Source organism: Heptranchias perlo, chromosome 19 (assembly GCF_035084215.1).
Source record: "Heptranchias perlo isolate sHepPer1 chromosome 19, sHepPer1.hap1, whole genome shotgun sequence".
NCBI classification, from domain to species: domain Eukaryota; kingdom Metazoa; phylum Chordata; class Chondrichthyes; order Hexanchiformes; family Hexanchidae; genus Heptranchias; species Heptranchias perlo.
In genome coordinates this window covers 40,852,921-40,873,624 of record NC_090343.1, presented here as the reverse complement: position 1 = coordinate 40,873,624, position 20,704 = coordinate 40,852,921, and the positions used below count along the sequence as shown (strand labels likewise).

The following is a 20,704-nucleotide window of genomic DNA, read 5'->3' as shown; positions in this document are numbered from 1 at the left end:
AGGTTCCAAATTAGGTAATGACAATTTTACAATAATTTTACAATAATCTAGTTGAAATTGAAACCCTGGATCTCTGAATTCAAAATAAATGGGAATTGGAAGACCTAGCATCTTCAAACTGGCTGTCCAATTTTTGTAGGAGTCCAGTAATGCATTCAAGCAGTTCAAGGCAGTTAGTAATGTTCTTATTACACTTTATGTTTTTGTAAAGGTTGCAAATAATTTGTTCCATTCCCTGGTAACATCAGGTGTTAGCACATCAGTGCTGCAACAAAAATTTACCATGAGGTAGAAATTGGTATGTGTTGTCCACGTTTTACACCCGAAAAGAGGGCGCAAAGCATACCACATTAGCAGTGTGACGGCTTGCACCCAATCTGCGCAGGCGTAGTTCCAACTACTAAATTCATGGGTATCGTTCTTTAGGCATCCCGGGCGGATGCCTAAAACAGGTATTAGGTCCCCTTAAATATGTGAACGAGGGGCCTAGCGCCCTTTGAAAGACTCTTGTATAAAATGTGTTTCTGATGTGCCGGGCAGACATTGGGCCTGTCTCGCTCAGGATTCTTCAGCGGCCCTTGCAGCCGCCAACTACAAGTAAGCAGGAGAGCTCCCCCCGACTCCACAGTCCTGGAGATCAACCCTCCCATTGCCCGATCCACCCCCTCTTCCGGAATTTACCTGTGGGGCGAAATGCCTGTGGTGGCATCAGCTAGTGCCAGCAGCTCACCCCAAGGATGTAGGTGAGGCCTGAGGCCCAATATTGGGACGGCTTCGGGTCTCTCTGTTTGGATGCGCTCGGCTCGAGCAGCACTGAGTCTAAGCCTGAAAACTGGCCCAGACTAATTTCTACCGCCATTTCTCTATCTTTACTCATTAGAAGATGTCCAAATATCATGGCTTGGAATTTCCTTATTTTTGCCCCTCTCCTAAAGTTGCCACTTCACCCCTGCGTACAATTCCATGAGCGCTAAGTGCTCAAATGACTTTTGTTCACATGTGAACCTAGACAATGAATAATAATAGAGAGTTCCAGCTGTGGAGGGTCTCTGTCACCACCGTGGTTATGACCAGCTAACTCACCATTGACTGTGGATTGATTCTGGGATCTTAAAGTCTTCATGGCTCAGTTCCCTACTGGTCTGTATGACTCAACTCAACAATGGGCAGTGTATTTACTAAATAAGTCATAAGAGGATCTACAGCTTGGATTATTTCTATAGCGTGTAACTGGAATGCCAGTTGTCCATCGGTTGATTGAACTGGGATGGGCAGATGGACTGCAATAGTTTTCTCCAGTCCTGTATATCCCTATGTTACACAGCTGGATGTGATTCTACATATGTCTTGAATAATTGGCCAGAATTTGCCACAACATCATTCCACTTCTTCATTCAGTGTGTCCTATCACAACCCTACACAGTCTGTTTATTACAAAAGCTCTTCTTTCAATTCCTGGCTTTGTCTTTTTCATTGAGGGTGGGTGCATGGGAGGAGGGTGAATGGGACTGTTTCATCCTGAAATATCTTTTATTGAGCCTGTAAAATGCTTGGCTTGTCTTGCTCACATTTCTGCCATTACGACTTGGAAGCTTACAAGGCGAGCTTGACAAATGTCCACTTTGTGCGATGTTGTGTTCAGGGTTAAAGGAATGTCTCAGATGAGCAAGTAGAGAGGGAGTTATCACTTACGCATGAGCAGCACAAGATGACGATGAAGAAAGATTCCACGATTCCACCGACCCCCACAACCCACGTAAGACGTAAGAACAATATGACTCCGAAAATATTCTGCAGGCAGGGAAAGTAGACTCCCATGATTGTGCCCATCCGTGTAGCCTGCAAAGAAAGAAAATAATGTGAAAAAATTAAAAAAGTCTCAGAACTGGAGTTTCCATGATTAAAAACCTATTACAAATGTCCAGCTTATTTACTGCATTGGTACCAAGACACCATGGGAAGAATGACACTTAAATACTTTAATGTTGTGCGATACATTTCTTGTGTCATAGTTAGAATTACTTCAAATTGCTCCTACCAGCAGTGGCTGGCTTATTACCACCAAAGTTTCACTCAAATGTTACATAGTTCAAAATGCTCTATTGAGACACAGCACTAGTTTGGAAAAACAAAGGGACAGAAAATCAACATTTTTGACCCCTATTTATGGTCGTAAAATGCGTGCAGTGATGACGAATTTAGCAGTGTGACGGCCCGTGGTCGACCTGCATGGGCGGTTGGGCCACTGCTAATTTCATCAGGGCCTTTTTTTTAGGCGACCCTAATGGCCGCCAGAATTAAGCACCAGCCTAATTTCAATATTGAAATGAAGGTCCTGCGCCCTTTTCAAGGCCCGTTTGTTAAATTCCTTAAGGCTAGTCAGAGCTTGCACTGCGCAAGCTGTGACTAGTTTTTCCGGATTTACAGCAGCCTAACCATTTGTCCTTAAAGGGACCGGCAAAGAAACCGTGAGGTTTTTTTGTACATGTGGAGGCAGAAGGAGCAGAAGGGCTCCTCCCCCTCCCTGGGCTTACCTGTGTGCCGCAGCCAGCAAGGCAGCCGGCCCAAACTGGATCCAGGCAAAGCAGTGAGGTGCCTAGGAGGAGGCGGCAATTTCTGTCAAGCCTCGGGCCTCCGGGTTCGGGCTCGCGTCAGTTATACTCCCACAAATGGCTGTGACAAATTTCTACCTCAAAATCTTTAATTATACTGTTGGGTGTTTTTCACAGTTCAAGTCAACAATAATTTCACAGTTCTACAGTTATGTGTTTATGAAATTTGAGTGACAACACCGAAAACATATAACATGCACTCTTGGGGAGAACTGCACTGACTATTCTTCCCCCCACCAGCTGTTTCTCATTTCTCCAATTCTACTTTATCACAGAGAAAGTGATGGAAAATCATAGTTTTGCAACCCACAGTTAACACCCTAATTCAGCTCCTTAAAAACCGAGTATCAAGATAGTTTAAAAACTATCAGGTTTAGCTTTAATATTCTCCCTGCGATCTGTTTTTTGCTCTTTATGTCTTGTGTAACTGATAGTGCTGATCACATCACGAGAAGGACCAGCCAGGAGGACTACAGAGCTCTCCCAGCGGGGGGAACGAGAGTGAGTATCCGTAGAGATGCAGTCATTAAGTCAGGGTGCTTCAGGGAATTTGGTTCAACTAATGCATATTAATGAATGAAGTCCCCAACACCTTCAAGCTGAACAAATCACCTAATCTAATGCCCTGAAGGTGTCATCAGGATGCACACTGAATTGAAAGTACAAAAAAAAGACAAAGAGTATAAAAAAGAAACAGTATTCAAGAAGATCAAAGACTTCTTCAATTTCTTGAAAAGTTACGATAGTGAGACTCTCCCTATCACCTCGGAACAGCAAAGGCCTCTTTAAATTCGACTCTTCTGTGTAGATTGGGAGGAGGGGGCTTTGTGCTAATTGATTTAAGGGATATCAGTGCTGGCGAATGGAATGTGTTTTCAATTTTGGCAGCCAGGATCAGCACTGGGCACTCTCAGAGCCGGAGACAGCATATATACAGGGCAATAATGGGAGGGAAGATTTCTTCTGCACAATCTGTAGTGAATTTGTAGATGTGCTTACGAAGAACAGGTTTAAGATTTTGCTACACATGGTCAATGTACCCAAACCTCATAAAAGCTCTTTCTGCACCAATACGTTAGTTCAATTTCCCACAGCAGTCATCCTCTGATCGGCATGCTAATTAGTACTAAATTTGTACTCGGGTACTTGCTTCATGTTGTTTGATTAAAGTTATCGAACCTCGAATCCCCACAATTGGCAGCAAAAGGAAAACATGGGCATGATTTTATCGGGGAGTCGGGAAGGGGGCTGAGGGGGGTGGGGATTTCCTGATGGGAAACCCAGAAGTATGGGTTTCGTGGACGTTCTTATGATTTTGACGTAAGGATATTTTTTTTTGACGGTTCCCCGCCTGACAGGCCAGGCTGGTTGACAGGCTGGCCTCAGTCAGACGAGAGAAGAGGAAGGAAGAGGACGTGAACAGGGGTTAGATGAGGGGGCGGGTGCCATCAGGGGGGCTTGGGGGTCACCAGGGGGCAGTGCTCAGTCATCGGGGTCGGGCTCACTGGGGGGGGGGGGGGTCAGTCATCTGGGGCCTCAGTCATTGGGTCGGGAGGGGCTCAGCCACTGGAGGGGGTCTGTCATCGGGGGTTATCGGGGTGGGGGGTGTCGGGTGTCAGGGGTGGGGGGGGTTTCAGGGGTTACCGGGGGGTCAGGGATCACTGGGGGTTCAGTCATCGGGGGCTCAATCATTCGGTGCGGGTCAGTCATCGAGGGGGGGGCTCGGTCATTGGGGGGGCTCGGTTATTGGGGGGGCTAAGTCATCAGGGGGCTCAGTTATTGGGGGGGTCGGGGTCATCGCGGAGGTCGGAGATCAAGCGGGGTTTCGGAGATCGTGGGGGGAGCGGAGATTGTGGGGTGATTCGGAGATCATGAGGGGGTTTCAATATTGTGAGGAGGGGGCAGTAAATCGTGTTTGTAGGGCCGCTGCACGTAGGCTTATCGGGCCTGGGGACTCCTGCTCCTCCGGGCCCACAAGCAGTGTGATAAAGGCACTTATCTGTTGATCCCAGGCCTTCTCGCCTCCTTTTACGTGGCGTGAAGTAGAAGGCCCAGGAACCCCGGCCCCCAGGGGTTAAAAACAAAAGAAATCTGCTAACATGGAGGCCCGCAGCCTCCTTGAAAGTTTTTAGTGACCAACCCACCTCCTGAGAGCTGGTTGGTTGCCTGCCCCTTGTCCCTCCTCCATTAAAACTGGAAATGGGCAGGTTGGCGGGTTGGGGCAGGTTTTAGATTTTTGGAATTTTTACTGCCCCCCCCCGCCACTAACCCACCCATATTTCCGAGTTAAATTCATGCCCCATATATTTGAGGTGGTCAATGTAATGCACGATAGCTTCATGAGCCAGTTTATAATGGGACCAATGAGAGGCAGAAGACATCTTGACCTGGTTATGGTAAGTGCCTCAAGCAACGTACAGGAAATGGGAGTCTGGCACTTGGGTGATAGAAACAATAGAACGATCATGTTCCACCTGATCTGGGGTTCAGAAATACCAAGGAGTAGGAGCCATGTGTATCATTTTGAAAGAAGGAACTTGCATTTACATAGTGCCTTTCACATCTTTAACACATTGCAAAACACTTCAGATCCAATGAATTACTTTTGAAGTGTAGGCACTCATGCTTGGCAGGCAAATAAGTAGCCAATTTGCACATGGCAAGCTCCCACAAACAGCAAGAGATACATGACCAGTTAATCTGTTTTTGATGGAGTTGTTTGAGGGATAAATGTTGGTCCTACTTTTCTTTGAATGGTGCTATAGGATCTTTTATATCCACCTAAACGGGCAGATAGGGCCTCAATTTAATGCTATACCCAAAAGACAGTATCTCCTACAATGCAGCACTACCTCAATACTATACTGAAGTGCCAGTCTGGGTAAATTTAACTTAACCCGCCCGGTGGGAAACTGACAAGATCACATCAGGCACCCATTATACACCCTGTCTGGTTTTGCTTTCCACAGAAGCCCTGCCGAGCGGGTTAGCTTAAAATTACCACCCTAGATTTTGTGTTCTAGTTCCCTGCAGCAGGGCTTGAACCTACAACCTTCTGACTCAGAGATACAACTAAGCTGACTCTTAAAGGCTAACATCAAAGAAATAAGGGAACACCATCAGCAAATTGATTTGGAGAGTTTCTTCAATCGCACTTCAGTGGAAGATAAGTGGAACACTTTAAAAGGTATAATGCTGAGCATGCAAGATAAAGACATATCTAGAATCAGCAAACATGACCCTGTATGGTTCAACAAATTAATTAGAAGTGAAATATAAAGGAAAAACAACCTTTACAAATCCAGCCGGGGGAAAGGCTAAAGTTTATTGGGCTGAGCATAGGAAGATGCAGAAATATGTTGAAAGGACGGCGAGAGGGGCAAAGTGAATTCTGGAAATAAACCTTGGTTGCAGATAAAAGACATAACAGTAAGAAATTCTTTCAGTAGTTTAAATGGAAAAGGGCAATCAGAGAAAAGGAGAGAATCATAAAAGATGAAAAAGGGCTGAAACAGGAAGAGCAAAAGATATTCAATAATCTAAATAATTACTTCCTCTCAGGAGACATGACCAATGGGCCCTCCCCACACAGAGAATAGGCAAAATTAGTGACTTTGATATAAATTAGACAAAGTCAGTTACATTGAGTTACATCGAAACAACAGCACCGAAACAGGCCATTCGGCCCAACTGGCCTATGTTGTTTCAGTTTATGCTCCACACAAGCCTCCTCCCTCCCTATTTCATCTAACCCTATCAAGATACCCTTCTATTCCTTTCTCCCTCATGTGTTTATCTAACTTCCCCTTAAATGCATCTATTGTAATTGCCTCAATTACTATATGTGTTAGCGTATTCCACATTCTTACCACTCTTTGGATAAAGGAGTTTCTTCTGAATTCCCGATTGGATTTATTAGCGACTACTTTATATTTATGAACTCTAGTCTTGGGCTCTCCCACAAGTGGAAACATTTTCTCTATGTCTACTCTATCAAACCCTTTCATAATCTGAAAGACCTCTATCAGGTCACCCCTCAGCCCTCTCTTTTCTACAGAAAAGAGCCCCAGCCTGTTCAGCCTTTCCTGATAAGTATATCCTCTCAGTTCTGGTATCATCCTTGCGAATCTTTTTTGCACCTTCTCCAATACCTCTATATCCTTTCTATAATAGGAGACCAGAAATGTTCACAGTACTCCAAGTGTGGTCTAACCAAGGTTCTATACAAGTTTAACCTAACTTCTCTGCTTTTCAATTTTATCCATCTAGAAATGAACTTGATTTGCCTTTTTATGGCCTTATTAACCTGCGTTGCTACATTTAGTGATTTGTGTATCTGTACCCCTAGATCTCTTTGCTCCTCTATTCCATTTAGACTCTTATTATCCAAGCAGTATGTGCCCCCTTATTCTTCCTACCAAAATGCACCACTTCACACTTATCTATATTGAAATTCATTTGCCAATTACACGCCCATTCTGCAAGTTTATTAATGTCCTCTTACATTTTGACACATTCTTCCTTTGTATTAACTATACCCCCTAATTTGGTGTCGTTCGCAAATTTTGAAATTGTACTTCCGATTCCCAAATCCAAATCGTTAATGTAAATTATGAATAACAGTGTTTCCAGCACCGATCCCTGTGGAACACCACTTCCCATCTTTTGCCTGTCTGAGTAGCTACCCTTAACTCCTACTCTTTGTTTTCTGTTTTGTAGCCAACTTGCTATCCATTCTGCTACCTGTTCCCTGACCCCACTTGCTCTGACTTTTGTCCTGAGTCTACAATGCAGTACATTATTGAAGGCATTTTGAAAATCCAAATATATTACGTCTAATGCATTACTCTTGTCTACTCTTTCTGCTACTTCTTCAAAGAATTCAATAAGATAGGTCAAGTACGACTTTCCCTTCTGAAATCCATGCTGACTATTCTTTATTATATTTTCAGTTTCTAGATGTTTTCTATTATATATTTGAATAAAGATTCCAATATCTTTCCCACCACTGACATTAAGCTAACTGGTCTATAGTTCCCTGGTCTTGTTCTTTCTCCTTTAGGGATAACATTAGTCCCTTTTCTAACGATTTTTTATATATATGCAATAGTGCCTCTGCTATCTCCTCCCTAACTTTTTTAATATCTGGGTATGCAATCCATCTGGACCAGGGGTTTTATCCTCTTTAAGTTTGATTAGTTTATCAATTATCTCCCCCCTTTCTATCTTAAATGTTTTTACATGCCCTCCTTGATAGTCTCCCTGGTAAATACTGAGGCAAGGTTACTGTTCAGTATTTCTGCCATTTCACTCTCATTACCTGTGAGTTTAACTTGAGCATCACCTTAGTGACCCTATCTCTATCCTAATTTTCTTTTGTTATTTATGTGCCTGTAGAATACTTTACTATTTCTTTTTACATTCTTTAGTTTTAATTTTACCCTTATCTCTTTATTCAACCATGGGTTGCATTATTGGCTAGTTTGTTTTTGTTTTTAGAGGAATATATTTCTCCTGAACTCTACTGATCACCGTTTTAAATATTTCCCACTGCTGTTCCACCACTTTGTCTGTCAAATTTTTTTCCAGTTTACTTTCCCTAGTTCCATTCTCATCCCCTCAAAATTAACTTTTTTCCAATCTATTACTTTGGTTTTTGTCTTAATATGGAGACTGGTCAAGAAGGTACAAGCCCATGGAATCCAGGGTGCCTTGGCCTTTGGATACAAAACTGGCTTAGTGGCAGAAGGCAGAGGGTGATGGTCGAAGGTTGTTTTTGTGACTGGAAGCCTGTGGCCAGTGGGGTACCACAGGGATCGGTGCTGGGTCCCTTGCTGTTTGTGGTCTACATTAATGACTTGGATATGAATGTAAAAGGTATGATCAGTAAGTTCGCTGATGATACAAAGATTGGTAGGGTGGTAAATAGCGAGGAGGATAGCCTCAGTCTGCAGGACGATATAGATGGGTTGGTCAGATGGGCGGAACAGTGGCAAATGGAATTTAACCCGGAAAAGTGCGAGGTGATGCACTTTGGAGGGACTAACAAGGCAAGGGAATACACAATGAATGGGAGGACCCTAGGCAAGACAAAGGTTCAGAGGGATCTTGGTGTGCAAGTTCACAGATCCCTGAAGGCGGCGGAACAGGTAGATAAGGTGGTAAAGAAGGCATATGGGATACTTGCCTTTATTAGCCGAGGCATAGAATATAAGAGCAAGGAGGTTATGATGGAGCTGTATAAAACACTGGTTAGGCCACAGCTGGAGTACTGTGTGCAGTTCTGGTCGCCACACTACAGGAAGGATGTGATCGCTTTGGAGAGGGTGCAGAGGAGATTCACCAGGATGTTACCAGGGCTGGAGCGCTTCAGCTATGAAGAGAGACTGGGAAGATTGGGTTTGTTTTCCTTGGAGCAGAGGAGGCTGAGGGGGGACATGATTGAGGTGTACAAAATTATGAGGGGCACAGATAGGATGGATACTAAGGAGCTTTTTCCCTTCGTTGAGGGTTCTATAACAAGGGGACATAGATTCAAGGTAAAAGGCGGGAGGTTTAGAGGGGATTTTAGAAAGAACTTTTTCACCCAGAGGGTGGTTGGAGTCTGGAACTCACTGTCTGAAAGTGTTGTGGAGGCAGGAACCCTCACAACATTCAAGAAACATTTGGATGAGCACTTGAAATGCCATAGCATACAAGGCTACGGACCAAATGCTGGAATATGGGATTAGAGTAGACAGGGCTGATGGCCGGCGCGGACACGATGGGCCGAAGGGCCTCTATCCGTGCTGTATAACTCTATGACTCTATGACTCTATGACTCTATGTCTTTCTCAATCATTATTTTAAACCTTATTATGTTATGATCGCTACTACCTAGACAGAGCTCAGACAAATACACAGGGATAGATAGTGTTTTTCCAAGAATACCAAGAGAGACAGGGAATGGGATTTGTCAGGTATTGATGATCATTATGAAGAAGTCGATGAACACTGGGGAGGGACAATCCAACATGTTGCCCATATTCAAAAAGGGCAACAAAGCAAATACAGGCAACTACAGACCCATTAGTCCCATTTCAATCCCATGTAAAATAATAGATTCAATTATCAGGAGTAAACTTGAGGATTATTTGTATAATAATAACCTAGTTAACAGCAGAGATCTACCCACTGAGCCACAGGTTATTTGTAGAAAAATCTGGGCTCTTGTGTTGGTTTGGCAATCATCCATGAAACGTCAATGGAAAACATGTAATATAATTCTGTGGGACTGGCTTTATGGCGCAGTTTGTTGTCAGAGCATCTCTTAGAAAAGATAGGCCTGCATCATGAGAACTGAGCATCTTTCACACAGGAATTTCAGCAGGTGCATCGTTTGTTTTTCAAACTTTAGCTTTCGAAGTTTGAAAAAAAAGCTCAGGTGGTTCCTTGCACTATCATTCAGTTCTAATGGCAGTCTTGATGGAGCTGACCACCATTGGCAGTCGGAGGCCAGTGACGAGTGCTTGAGTTTACATGTGCGGTCATCAACCTTTGCCCACTCAAGTATACTCACAGCCGGTGCCCACATCAATGTTGATGGTGTTGCCAGTGCTGTACGGTTGCTGAAATATAACTGGGGCATTTCAGATTATAAACAGACATTTCTCAACAGCAGTCTAGTGTATTACTTTTAAATCCAGCCACAGCTGGACATCTCTCCTCCTAAGCACGTTATATACATAAATCTGCTGCAGAATTAAATCTGATCTCCTACTGTATAAGCCTAGTGATATTTATTTTTAAACTTCAAAACAGATTTACAGAAACCTGGAATAAGAATTTTGCAAACTTGCATTAAGATGGCCTGTGAAATCTCAAGTAAATACTGATATACAGCAATGATATGTAGATGCATATCAGATCTTTGTTTTGTTTCGTACAATCACACAATGTTGGGCATCACAAGCAGCCTCGGGGAGTCATGTTCCTAGCATTCCAATGTCTACAGCAATCCCAAGACAGACACGGATGTGGTGGAAAAACAACCGCTCTCTGTAAATTCACAGGGTTGTGCCATGCAGCTGTCTGCTGATGTGTCTTGCATGCACATTTGAGGTTAAAATCATCGATAAAGCACTCCCTGCGGGGAGTCATATTCAAAAGGGAGTGTGGATCAAAGATAGGGCTACGGCATTGTAGTATTGATTCTTCATTCCACGATCCCTTTGAGCGAAGCTCCCAGCTGGGAAGCGGGGGTAAGGGGGGAGTGGATGGAGGAGTCCTGTTACAGTTCCCTGTAACATAGGTATCTGAAATGAAAGTACTTCTTTGACTCAAAATGCCCAATGCAACTGTATGCCAAGTAAAGCTTGATGCAGCCAGCCCATTATGTGTATTACTGAGATTGCTTTGATGTATCAGACAGATGCACAGCATGATGTAACCTGGCTGTAGTGGGTGATGACCTACTATTATTGTAAAGCTTTTGTTTGCAACCAACGTGGGTCCAGCACTCCCTGTGAACTCAATAGCAACAAGAGTATTAGGACAGATTGCTAGGACAATCCAATATACAACAACAACAACAACAACAAACTTGCATTTATATGCAAGTAAGATAAGACAGGTTAACGCGTGGCTGAAGAAATGGTGCAGGAGGGAGGGCTCCAGTTTCCTGGGGCATTGGGACCAGTTTTGGGGCAGGAGGGATCTTTACAAGATGAACGGGTTGCACCTCAAAAGGGCTTGGACCAACGTCCTAGCAGGGTGGCTAACTAGAGCTGTGAGGGAGGGTTTAAAGTAATTTGGCAGGGGGACGGGCACCGGGATGAAACATTAGAGAGGAGATACAAGGTGCACAGGGGACTGGGGAGAGACAAATAGCATTAGAATAAAGAGCAGTTCAGAAATAGGAGGGAACAGACAAGTGGGAAATGCAAGGCAGATTAAGATGGGTTTGGAGTGCATGTGCATAAATGCATGGAACGTGGTGAATAAGGTTGGCGAGCTGCAGGCACAAGTAGCTGCATGGGATTCCATGCCCCATGGGATTATAAGGGCAGTGGTTGCGTGGATACAAAATTGGCTAATGGACAAAAAGCAGAGAGTAGTGATGAATGGTTGCTTTTCAGACTGGAGGGAAGTGTGCAGTGATGTCCCTCAGGGGTCAGTGTTGGATCCACTGCTGTTTTTGGTATATATTAATGACCTGGACTTGGATGTACGGGGCATAATTTCAAAGTTTGGAGATGACACGGAACTCAGAAATGTGGTAAACGGTGAGGAGGATAGTGACAGACTTAGGGAGACATGGACAGACTGGTGAAATGGGCAGAAACATGGCTGATGAAATTTAATGCAGAGAAGTGTGACGTGATTCATTTTGGTAGGAAGAATGAGGAGAGGCGATATAAACTAAATGGTACAATTTCAAAGTGGGTGCAGGAACAGGGAAAACAGGGGGTATATGTGCACAAGTTTTTAAAGGTAGCAGGACAAGTTGAGAAGGCTGTTAAAAAGGCATACCGGGTCCTTGGCTTTATAAATAGAGGCATAGAGTACAAAAGCATGGAAGGTATGCTAATCCTTTACAAAACATTGCTTAGGCCCCAGCTGGAGTATTGTGGCCAATTCTGGGCACCACACTTTAGGAAGGATGTCAAGACCTTATAGAGGTTGCAGAGGAGGTTTACTGGAACGGTATCAGAGATGATAAACTTCAGTTACATGAAGAGACTAGAGGGTTAAGGAGAGATTTGATAGAGGAGTTCAAAATCATGAAGGGTTTTGATAGATTAAATAAAGGGAGAATGTTTCCAGTGGCAGAAGGGTCGGTAACCAGAGGACACAGATTCAATAATAACTTTCAAAAGGGAATTGGATAAATACTTGAAGGGGAAAAATTTGAAGGGCTATGGAGAAAGAGCACAGGAGTGGGACTAATTGAATAGCTCTATCAAAGAGCCAGCACTGGCACGATGGGCCAAATAGCCTCCTTCTGTGCTGTATAATTCAATGATTCTATGATTGTCTATAGTGCCTTTAACATAGTAAAATGTCCCCATGCGCTTCACAGCAGTGCGATCAAACAAAATTTGACACCGAGCCACATAAGAATATTTTTAGGACAAGCGACCAAAAGCTTGGTCAAAGAGGTAGGTTTTAAGGAGCGTCTTAAAGGACAAGAGCAAGGCAGAGAGGCGGAGGTTTATGGAGGGAGTTCCAGAGCTTAGGGCCTAGGCAGCTGAAGGCACGGCCGCCAATGGTGGAGCGATTAAAATTGGGGAAACTCAAGAAGCCAGAATTGGAGGAGTGCTGAGATCTCGGAGAGTTGTAGGTCTGGAGGAGGTTACAGAGATAGGTAGGGGTGAGGCTATGGAGGGATTTGAAAACAAGATGAGAATTTTAAAAATTAAGGCATTGCTTGACAGCGAACCAATGTAGGTCAGCGAGCACGGGGTGATGGATGAACGGGACTTGGTGCGAGTAAGGATATGGACAGCAAAGTTTTGGATGAGCTCACGTTTACAGAGGGTGGACGGTGGGAGGCTGGCCAGGAGAGCATTGGAATAGTCGAGTCTAAAGGTAACAAAGGCCTGTTATCCTTGTATGACATCTTGGTTAGGACTCTTCTAGAATACTTCGTATACTTTTGGTCCCCTCACATGGTGTGTGATATGGAGGCCCTGGAAAAGGTTCAGAGGATAGTCACTAGATTAATAGCTAGTTTAAAAGCCCTTAGTTATCACAATTGACTTAGAGAGCTGGGGCTGTTTACTTTAGAAAAGCATTGATGCCGGGAAGATTTGATTGAGGTCTTTAAAATAATGAAGAGTCTAGACTGTGGATAGACTACTTGAATTGGCTACGGAGAACCAGCAGACATCCTTATAAGGTACGTAAGCCTAGAACTAGGTCAGATGTCAGGAGGTTTTCTTTCCGCAGAGGATCATTGGCCTTTAGAACAAGTTGCCAGTTCGTACAGTGAGTGCAGGTTCACTGCAAGCATTCAAAAGTGAGTTGGACGAGTTGCTGGCTATGGATGATATCACTGTGCACAAAAGGTAGGTTGCGTATTGGGTGAATGCCTCATAGTCTCTATGGTCTTCTAGAACTTGTTTTGATCGCCTTCAGAGAGGAATTTTCCAGAGTTTTATCTCCCTGAATTGGCCTAGGGTTTTTTCTCTTTTTTTTGCTTCTCCTAGGAGATTATTTGACTGCTGGTGGATGGGGGTTGGCGGGGGGGGTGGGCACTGAGGTGTTGAAGATCGTAATGGTCGGTTGCACCATGACTGGTTGAGACAGACAGCTGGTCTTTTCCACTCCGTCATTTGTCGTAAGTTTGCCAACCTACAAAACTGACAAAAGCCGACCAACAGCTTCAAAACAACTGACAACTCAAAGCAGCGCTGATGGTAAACCCTACGATATGTGAAAACAAATAGTTCCGCACACTTTGTAACTTAAGCTATTGATATACCCGACAATACTTCACTAGTATTAGGGTGAGAATTGCATAAATATGCAGGAGCCTCGAGGGGAAATCCACATGTCCTAAGCCACAAAATCTGTGCAGCGTTTTAAATTTTTACATTAAAACCAATGCATTCTCATTAATTTTAAGCACACCTTTACACTTTTAATCTAAAAGGATAAGAACGTGACATTTGAATTTTCCTACCAGACCATCAACTATGCAAAAGTTACCTCAGCCGTCACTTTACTACATGAAACCTTCGCCCCAGTTCAAAGAGGCACTCTACCCTCGTCAGACCCACTCTTTCTCCTGGTCCATGCTGATTTTGTTAGTAAATACTGACATGCAGACCAGGAACCTGAGATGCTGACATTTGGCATGCATGTAACAAGGTGTAACCTAGAATAAAGATGTGCCAGGGCCATTAAATGACAGTGAATGAAGATGCATTTAAGGGGAAGCTAGATAAGTACATGAGGGAAAAAGGAATAGAAGGATACGCTGATAGGGTTAGATGAAATAAGATGGGAGGAGACTTGTATGGAGCATAAACATCGGCATAGACCAGTTGTGCCGAATGGCCTGCTTCTGTGCTGTAAATTCTATGTAATATTTCTATGTGATTGTGGGAGGGTACTGTTGTACTGCAGTACAGAATAACACTGAACATGAGTCACAGGAAGGTTTACTGACTAATAATACTGAGGAGAGGCTACCCACGCAGCAAACCCATCAAAAGGTTCAGTTGATGGCTGCCTGATCAGTGTAGATTATAATGATCATCTGAATGCTGCGATAAGGTTATTGCCTAGAAATCACTCCCATTTATCTATTGCTTCTTTATTACATGTGGAGGGTTTGGGGACAATCTTATTTCATTCATGAATGGAGCATCTCAGTATCAATGAAGCTCAATATAGTTGATGTGTGAAGTCATCCTTATTGAAGGATCAACAATGTTATATAAGTGATGTATTAAAAGTAAATTGTTTCTGTATTTTCAACCCCAATTGAGAGAATTTAGAGTCTAAATATATAATATAATGTAAATTAATTATTTTCCTGATGTAAACTTTTACTAAAATATATTATGATGGCAATAACTTCCTTGAATCTGAAGCAAACCCAACAGCCCTTGAGTTTCTTTTTCTGCTGTTTATAATTTTTTGCTTTCTTTTCTCTCCCTTAAGAGAGCCCTCCACAAGCACAAGTGAGAATGGGACAGTCTAGCCTGTCCAGTGTCATTTCTTGGCTGATCATCCAGGTCAACTTTAATGGCATAAAAAAATTGATGTTTTCTACCTTCTAATGCCCTGCAGGCTCTGTGTTATTCTGTGAACAGGCCACTGCAGGTTGTGTGTTATTTGCTATGTGACATACTGCATCCTTTGTTACCCTCAGGAGGTTATGTTATTTTATATGTCAGACTGGCTCAGTTGCTAGCACTCTCACCTCTGACTCAGAAGGGTGTGTGTTCAACCTTCCAAGATTTGAGGGAATGATCTAGACTGACACTCTAGTGGGGTACCAAGGGAGTGTAATTCAAATGAGATGTCATGAGATGAGGTCCCATCTGCTTGTTCAGGTGGACACTAAAGATCCCATGGCACCATTCAAAGAAGAGGAGGTTGCTCTCCCAGTGTCCTGGCCAACATTCTTTCCTCAACCAACCCCACCAAAAACAGATCAATTGGTCATTTGTCTCATTGCTGCTTGTGGGATCTTTCTGTGCATGGAATGGCTGTCAATTCTGTCTTGATAACAACCGTCACTGCACTTCAAGGTGATTCTTTGTCCGTGAAGCACTTGGAGACATTTCTGAGAGACGTGGTCTGATGCTATATAAAGGCAAGTCTATCCACGTGATGATCTAAGGCTGTGTGTCATCATTATGTAACACACAGCAGCCTGTGTGGTACCTGACATGTCTTTCAGTCTAAACAGTCTGCCTGATCCATCCTCACTCTTCCTCCTCTTTCACAGGATCACAGACATTATCACAATTTTCTTTTTCAGCTATGCAGTCAATCTGTGGAGTTCCCTGTTTGGCTCAATCACCAATTCAGATACAGTCCCACAATTCAGGCTGGCTCTTTGCACACTGTAACAGCCTGTTCTCATCACATTTTCCTCTCTTTATATCTACACATTGAGATTGCCGCTGTTAATCTGCTGGAAAAAACACTTGGCGCTCTACATTTAAGCATTTGTAATAATTACTTGTAAATTTGTTCCTTTGCTTTTACATGCAGATTTTTGGCTTGGTGCAAGGCCATTTCAAAGAGACAGGAAAGAAGAGCACACAACTTCCATGAGACTGACCACAAAATCCTCCTCCAGGAGATTCAGTAGAGGAGAGAGAAACTGCTCGGTCTCTATGGAAAGAAGCCTCAAAAGAATGTGTCTTGTGCCATGTGGAGAGGGGTGACAGGCACTGAGTGCCACCCCCTCACTCTCAGAACTGCCGACCAGTGTTGGATAAAGTTCAATGACCTGACAAGGGCAGGCAAGGTAACATGCTGGCCATTTTCTCTTTTCTTGGGCACCAACACTGTCTTCACCCTCTAAAATGGAGAGCTGCTCAACTAAACCTTCACACTGTACGCTGGTTACAGAGAGAAGCAGCTCTGAATGTAACAGACATTACTTGCAGGCAGAATCTTAAAACCCCTTCCTCCACTTTCAGAGGGTAATACATCAGCTGGTACACAGCCCTCCCTTACTAGCATTACCTTATGCTCTCAATCTTCGTGCAGGAGCGGCTTGCGCACAGTGTCCACAAGAGACACTTGAGATGGCATTGCCGACATCAAACACCTCACCCACTATGAGGAGCAGGCTATAAGCTATTGGGGAGACACTCTGTTCTAGTTGTGGGAAATGGTGAGATCAGTGGCACAGTGCCGTTGCCAGGTTAATGACTACACACTTGCCTAATAACCAGGGGAATTAGATGGTGTTAGTGAGGATGTGACACTGGATGATTCGGAGAGCATGAGGGAGCCAGAGGAAATGGGGAGTGGGTGAGCACATGCCACTTTCCCAGTGGAGGCTGAGAAAGTTGCCAATGGCTTCAGACTTGTGGAATCCAGAACTCTTGGGTAGTCGCCTGAAAAGAAGGATGTTCGAGGAACATCACACCTTCATGTAGACGCTGAGGTCAGTCTCTGAGGTTGTACAGCAACTGTCAGCTGTGACTCTGGAGCCTACAGCCCTCATTTGTGGCAATATCGGGGAAGCTGTTTAATTGCAGGCATCAATGGTGTATGTGGCACCTTCATTGGAATCTACAGCAGACCCCAAATGCACGTTTAGACTCCCAGGAGAAACATGCTGTAAAGAAAGAGTAGATTGGCTTCTGTTCACTTGGAGTTTGTCGTATTAAAGGAGAATGTGTACTTATGTCGTGCTCAGTTATTCATGGGGATTATAAGCAGGAAAGGGTCCACTTATTTGACATCAACTTATTCAATCAAGTGACTATTGCACGGTTATGTACAGCCAAAGAGGTCTGACATATTGTGATGTTTTAGGATGGGTACTGGATTGAAGGATTCGTCAGATATTTGAAGGTGGGGGAGAAGGAGTTATGTTAGCGGTGACAAAGGTAGATTGTGTTAAATTGATGAGAATACTTCATTAATCAGTTGTACTCTGATGCCACTTGCAGCAGTCACTGAGGAATCCTTCGAGTGGCATCCTGGTACTTGCTTCCATATAGTTCTCCCTCCAAAGGTGCTAGGGCCATGTCTCCTGGAAGGTCCATGTCCAGGCCTTTTTGAATGGCATAGTTGTGCAGGGCACAATGATATGGGGCACATAACCTGGAGCATATTGCAGATGCCATCCAGAGCTGTTGAGGCATAGAAAATGGCCCTTTAAGATCATGTTGGTCCTCTGGTAGAGGCATATGCCTCATTGTAGCGCTCCGCTGCTGCTGTTTGTGCCACGCTGAAAGGATTCATTATTCATGGCAGCAGGAAGTATGGTTTGTCTCCCAAAAACCATCTGTTGACATGATTTTCTTCCTTGAAGAGGATAGGGAGGGCCAAATTCTGAAGGATGAATAAATCATGACAACTCCCAGCAAATCTTGCATCGATGTGCAGGATTCTTTACAGGTTATCACACACAATCTGCACTCCCAATGAGTGGAAGCCCTTTCTGTTGTGGAAGTTGAGGTGATTGCCTGCAGGAGCTTGCAATGTGGACCCCTGTCTATTGCACCCTGCATCTTGGGAAAGCCAGCAACCCTGTAAAACCAGGCCCCTATCTCACTGCTGCCTTATTGTGATGCCAAACTGGATGAATTCCCTCTATAGAAAAGCACATCAGTCACTTGATGACTACATGTAGCCTGGCTCATATTACACAGATTTGAAGATGTCACGTGAGGACAAGCTCACGCTTGGCTGTGAAGGTTGAACATCTGGTCATCACTCACTGTCCAGCCTCACATATGAAGAATAGCCACTTGGTGATTTATTGGAGAACATCTGGTGACTATGGAATGGTTCCCAGCATGAGGACTGGCTTTTGGAAAGGATGGGGTGGTTACTGTTGACTTTTGTGGCAAGGAATGAAGAATGGGAATTGTATTTTGATTACACTGTACGGTGCAGTAACTATTTGTGATGTGTGAATCTACAAATATTAATATAAATTAATGAAGTACCACACTTTGCGCCAGCGAATAAACAGTAAATGTCTTTAACATCTTATCTCTGCCTAGTCTTTTCTGACACAACAGAGCTTCGTACTGTTTGCTTCAATCACACAGTCTTGATTAATTAATTGATTGGCTCCTGGATTTTTTAAAAATCGGTGCAGTTTCAGCAGTCTCCTACTGACCAGCTTTGGCATGTAGGCAGTCAGAGATGAAACCCACAATGACCTTTGTCAATAATTCACCAGATCAAAAACTTACAGACCGGCAACCCACACTGTCAGAGCCCATTACATCTTCATACAGAGAGCTGAATTCACTTTTCTTGTTTCAATCCTTTGACTATGGACAGTCCTTTCTAATTCATGGTGTACAGGAATGTACGCTGTTATTTCGGAGCCACAGCTCTATCCGATTTAGTGCATTTCCTTGAATGAGTAGGAAATCTGAACATTTGTTTGTCTTCATACATGGGGTCCAAGATTCCAGGGGGTAGGAAGGGCAGAAAAGCAATTCACTGTCTGCAGAAGGGCCACAATTTCGGGGGTACCTGCATCACTCAGGTGTACGTCCTGCGCAATATCTGGCAGAGATTCCAATTGATGCAGGTCCAGGTGGGGCTTCTTTGGGGGAGTGTCTGGGGAGCATTCCCTGGGCCACCCTGGGAATTCTACCCACTGCACCACCTGATAGGTGCAGGCAGAGCGAACACCAGCTGACGGCCAGCGTGGGTTATGTACTTAGGAAGACCCCGAGATTGTCCGAAAGAAAGGGAATCCCTCCCACAGGGGACCGATTACTTATAAGATGATGCCCATTTGCTCCCCTTGAAAAAAAATCATGTGCCCTTTTCTCTTTGGCCTTTCCTGGGCCTTGGTGTCACCCTGTTGGAGTGGCAGGGTGCTGCTCTGCCCACTGCCTGCTCATCAGGGTAGGCAGCTGAGTTGTGTCTCTACAGGCATGAATTGCCCACACCACCTACGTGAATGATCTTGACTGCATGATCTGGGGCAGGGACAATGTCCAACTGGGGCAGAAGGCTTCGTCACACCTGGATCCTGGAATTTGGGGACAAACTCACGTGTCACCTAACTGGTCAGATAACAAATTTCTCAACGCCAAAATGAAAAATACGACACGAGGAATTTTTTATTTGCTAGAACTTGCACAAATGTGCTTGTTTTTGCTGTTACCTCATTGTTTTATTATAAAGTTTGGAATTATGTTTTTGAAGAAAGCCATTTAAGAATCATTGTTCTTTTAGGCAGGCAGAGGTCTATGTCTAATGGTCATTCAAATTCTTTTGAATTCACATATACAAATATAAAAGTTTAAGTGGAATACATTTGTCACATTTCAAAATATCAACCGTCTTAGAACAAAAGAGAAAGCCAGTCAATTCATTCTGCTTATTACGGACCTGGAGCTGAAAATTTACAAATATTTTTCAATCTGCAAACTTCCAAAGAGCAGTTGAACTTTGATTGACCTTAGGCTGTGTTTACCTAAAGTAATAAAACTTCGTAGCCTTAAAGGGACAGACTGGATAAATATAGCGCCACCTTTACAGCAATATAATAGATTGTGTGTTCCATGGTACTGCCCTCCTCTCATTATAAGGGTTCAATTTTAACTTCAGGGTGGCCGACCAGCCCGATCCTGCTGCTCTGAACCCCATAAAAATAATTTAAAACTTACCTTTCCGGGGCCTCTTTCACTTTATCGTCATTGAAATTGTTGGAGAGTGCATGGCGCACGCTCGACCAGTTCCATCTTAAATTGGCCATCGGGGTCCTACGTACATTATAGGACCACGATTTGCATATTTAAAGAGGCCGACTGCCTGAACAGGCAGGCGCATCGGCTGCCCAATGGTAGGCCCCTCTGAAAGTGGCAGCAGGCTGATCATCGGTGTTAATGGAGCGGTAAGTCTACCGAGCCCATTTTGAGGCCATTACCTCCCTG

General features: G+C 43.9%; 1 protein-coding gene across 1 annotated transcript in view; it reads right to left on the bottom strand.

Moving 5' to 3' along the window:
* LOC137335495 (solute carrier family 12 member 5-like) overlaps positions 1–20,704 on the bottom strand; it is a 290,880-nt gene that overhangs the window by 192,527 nt on the left and 77,649 nt on the right. The window contains exon 3 of the mRNA XM_068000838.1: positions 1,693–1,839. Coding sequence (XP_067856939.1) covers positions 1,693–1,839 — 147 coding nt within the window. The remainder of the gene's footprint in view (positions 1–1,692; positions 1,840–20,704) is intronic.